General features: G+C 39.8%; 1 protein-coding gene across 1 annotated transcript; it reads right to left on the reverse strand.

Moving 5' to 3' along the window:
• Nucleotides 1–233: 233 nt before the first annotated feature.
• Nucleotides 234–3,464, reverse strand: RB195_020605 (uncharacterized protein; the record flags this gene model as incomplete). Its single annotated transcript, XM_013439646.2, has 4 exons — nt 234–302; nt 2,699–2,786; nt 2,863–2,972; nt 3,375–3,464. The coding sequence occupies 4 exons, from the start codon at nt 3,462–3,464 to the stop codon at nt 234–236; spliced, it is 357 nt and encodes a 118-aa protein (XP_013295100.1).
• Nucleotides 3,465–3,997: the final 533 nt, after the last annotated feature.

The following is a 3,997-nucleotide window of genomic DNA, read 5'->3' on the forward strand; positions in this document are numbered from 1 at the left end:
ACACAAATTACTTGCCGAAAAAGCAAAGCAAAGTTTTTTTTGTCGTTTTGAGACCTCAAATTTTTAAACAAATGTTAAACTTAGTGGCCGTATGGAAAGAGCCAAAATAGCTCATAATGTGCAGATGAGAACATTACAGAAACCGCGTGATTCTTTGAATGATACCAGAAAGTGCGAGGTCAATCCAATAATGCTAGATAGGGCCACTGATGATTTTCCGCTTTTCCCACAGCCTAGTTGCCTCCGTAGACACTTTCGTCGCTGTATGCAATGTACAAGAACAGATCCTCTTCGTGGTGATCCTAAACAGGAAAGGTAAATCGGCGCATAAATCCAGAAAGACTAACATTCAAACAGAATTTTCTGTATATGCACCTAGACTTTGGAACTGCGCTTCAACAAGTTTCCACGAAAAACACCATTCATTAACACACAGCTCGCACACACTCCCACTAATATGTTTGCTGACAACATTTTTCGTCTCAACTGTACTGTTTCACCTATTCATCCACTTTTACCGCTGAGATTATTTGACTTTGACGTACCGCGCCCAGCGAATCAAATACACCGAGATTTCGCAACCACAAGTGTCGATGCACTACTATTCCCTTAGATTTCCTTTTTCCTTATCAAAAAAGGAAGACAAGCTAGAATAGCGGTTCGCACGTAAACAAGTGCCGATTGAAAGGTTAACAGATAGATTTTTTTGTTCAATTTTCATATCGAAAAAGTGATTTTCTGTTGTGCATCAAGGATCAAAAACGAACTATGTGCATCATTTCACCCTGTCCTGTAAAATCTAGCGACACAATGCACAAATTTAATTTTTATTTAAAGTTCTCATGATTTATCAAGATTGATCTCTTCAATGGCGAAGATTGTAAATGAGATGTCAAATACTGATTTATTTCCGACAGTAGTTTCCGTTCATCTGTGCATTGCGAATCCGCAGTCTAATTCGTTCTGTTCAGAAAAAAAAAATCGAATAACAGGATTGCTCCTCATCAATAAGAGCAAGCTTAGATTCAATAACAGATGTTAAGCTTAAAATCAGCTAACATGATACCAAAACACAGCACTGATCTGTGCTTTACACGAGTTAAGTTCCTACCTACTTTTATCTACTTCACACGAATTAAGATTCCTATAACAAAGTCCACATTTGTTGAAAAAATGACGTTAAACACGCATTTGTTATGTTTTCCTGACAGCTAATTTCTCCTTTCTTCTGCCCCATTCAGATTTATGGCATCCATCCCGGCACAGGATGGAAATATATCAGAAATATATCATTGCCATAGAACTGAAACCGATACTGCGTAGCGATAACCAAAAATGAAAAATAAAAGAAGCAATGCGACGCTGAAAACCACGTCACTATCCCGTTATGACGAATCTGTTCTCTTTCAAAAGACATCTGTCATCGCCAGCTATATCACAGGTCCATAACTCGTATGTTTACACTGCCACACAATCGATAGAATTTATGAGTGATCGGCATGCGCACGCTTATCTTCGCATGCCGTCGCCGTCGCTCACGCAACCAAATTTCGCAACTCTCTGGAAAGTATTTCGCAATTTCCCTGTGTAAAGATGTTTTCCGACAATTTTCTTCTATTTTATTAATGCTATCGATAAGTGTCGACGTTAACAGTTCTCGAAGAAATTCTCGTCCCATTTTGATGTTTCACTGATCAAGAAGATGCAAGAAAGTCGAATGTATTTCCCCAATCAAAACTGGTCTGACAGTACAGATTTACGCTTACAAAGCAGAAGCACGGTGTTTATCGGAAATAGATTGAACAGACCGGTTCGTTCACTGGGAACAACAAAAAAGTAATCTTTCACAACTCAGCATCGCTCAAACACGGAGGTGCAACGATTCCGAGATGCGTTATGGATCCACACTACTGATTTTTGAGTGGTCAACATGTCAGGAGATTTGAATGCGTTCATTCGACACAAACAGGGGAATCGAGACTCATATGGAAAAAGTTATGATGGGGAAATTGTACTAAACTAGAAATTTCAACAACGTAGCGATGATTCACTACAACAAACTATTCTAACAATAAATTTCTCCCCATTTTTCTGAAAATCAATTTTCAATCTGCAACGAAAAAAAAGAATGTACGATCCGATTTGTCCGTTCAAAGTGATTCCCCACAACAAAGGCCGAAAGGGTCGACAAGATTATTACTACATCTGTCTGGAGCTGGGAGAATGTAGTCACAAATGTAGAGCATTTTCAAACTTCAATTGAAAAACTCCAGAAAAATATTTTGTGTTACTTCTTACCCTCTTTGCAGTACCGAAAAGAATCTAAATTACTGTTTCTGTGAGATAGCAGAAACGCTCATGAGAACAACTTTTTTACGTTCATGTGTTCCACATACACTGCAACCGGTATCACGGCAACATGTATGTTTTAAAACTCTCAACTTAGAATAGCAGGTCTAGGGAAAACCATAATCTACTCCTACTCTATTCTTCTTAGACTCCTGAAGTAGTAACGAAAATAGCAAATATTCATGTGTGCATCCAGGCCAGCTGGCCTCAATGCATAATGAGGCACAACAGCCAATCAATACCACTGTGACCCAGCTCAGCTCTAGCATACACACACACTCACACATAAAATACGCACGCGGACCAGCATGTTCCTGATTGCACAACAAGGTGTCAGACGATAACAAACCTGATACAGCTGACCCATCGTAGTCATAGTCTGAGGAATTACGTTATTCACGAAGAAAAATAACGCATCTTCAGGTCGAAGATGAATCCTTAAATAAAAACATACAACAAATACAGAAATGACGAAACATTACGAAATGGACATCCACCTTAAGTAACACTAACCTTTTTCTGATTAAGAAATAAAACTGTCCAACAGTAAGGTCAGACGGCACAAGGTACTTCTTCTTGTCGAGGTCTCGGAGGCGAGATTTCGGAGCTCTTTCGACAATCACCTGAAAAGACCTTGACGCTTAGGAGACACTAAAGTAACAACGAGAAATTCCGTTTTTAATGAGATTTTTGTGATCTTTAACTCTTGCATTTTTAATGGCAACAGAGAAGGGAATTCCCGGCGCCAAGAACTGAAAAGTAACGAGGGATCCTGTGTACGGTTTCAATTCGTATATTTTGAACTAGAGAACTTGTTCGCACTTCACCCCTACTGTCTAATGTGAAAATTTTTTCACTCTCTTTTGACTCTACGAGAAACGAAAGCGAAGCCGAAAAATGTTGATGTAAGCGACAAAACAAAGTTACTCGAACTAAGGAACTTTAGCGCACATGCATATCTAACTATCTAAGTACATAATTCCCCTAAAATAAAATTCGTATTATGAACACAGCAATCAACTTACGGGAATTCTGTCCGGATATTTCCTTCTGATTTTGTCTCCTTCAGCACGTCTCTTCTCGAAATTATTCTCCTCTTTGTAAGCCCACTTCATTTTCGAAGACTACTCTGAAACAATCAGGCTTCTAAAGGTCTGTAGAAGAGGTTATACCAACGAAGGACATACGAAGAAAACATAAAAATCAAGTGGATGACGGCGATACTGATCAAACGACGTTTGGTCGTAATGAAGAAAAACACGATAAACTAGCAGCGCAAGCATCCAGCGTCTGAGACACAATCCCATGTGACTGTACGTACGGAAGCAAAAGCGCCACATCAACCAGCTGATCTTGCCAGAGAGCATTTGTTTGTTGTAGGTGGAAGTATGGTAGAGCGTTGATAGAACATGCTACGCAAGGAGAGCGTAGAGAAGATCTCCCGCCGATGAACAGCGGGTGACAACCGCCTCCGATCGATGAGTTGAACATTTAAAGGTGACAACGATCGGAGTGAGTACGTCCAGACTTGTGCTCGATAATAGGTAAACATCACGTGGTGACTACTCCTTGTCAGTCCACCACAACTACATGACAGCTGACAGATAACTGGCAGAGAATGGACGAACCCATGGAACAAATTGAAGAA

The sequence above is a fragment of the Necator americanus genome, chromosome II (genome assembly GCF_031761385.1).
Source record: "Necator americanus strain Aroian chromosome II, whole genome shotgun sequence".
Classification (NCBI taxonomy): Eukaryota; Metazoa; Nematoda; class Chromadorea; order Rhabditida; family Ancylostomatidae; genus Necator; species Necator americanus.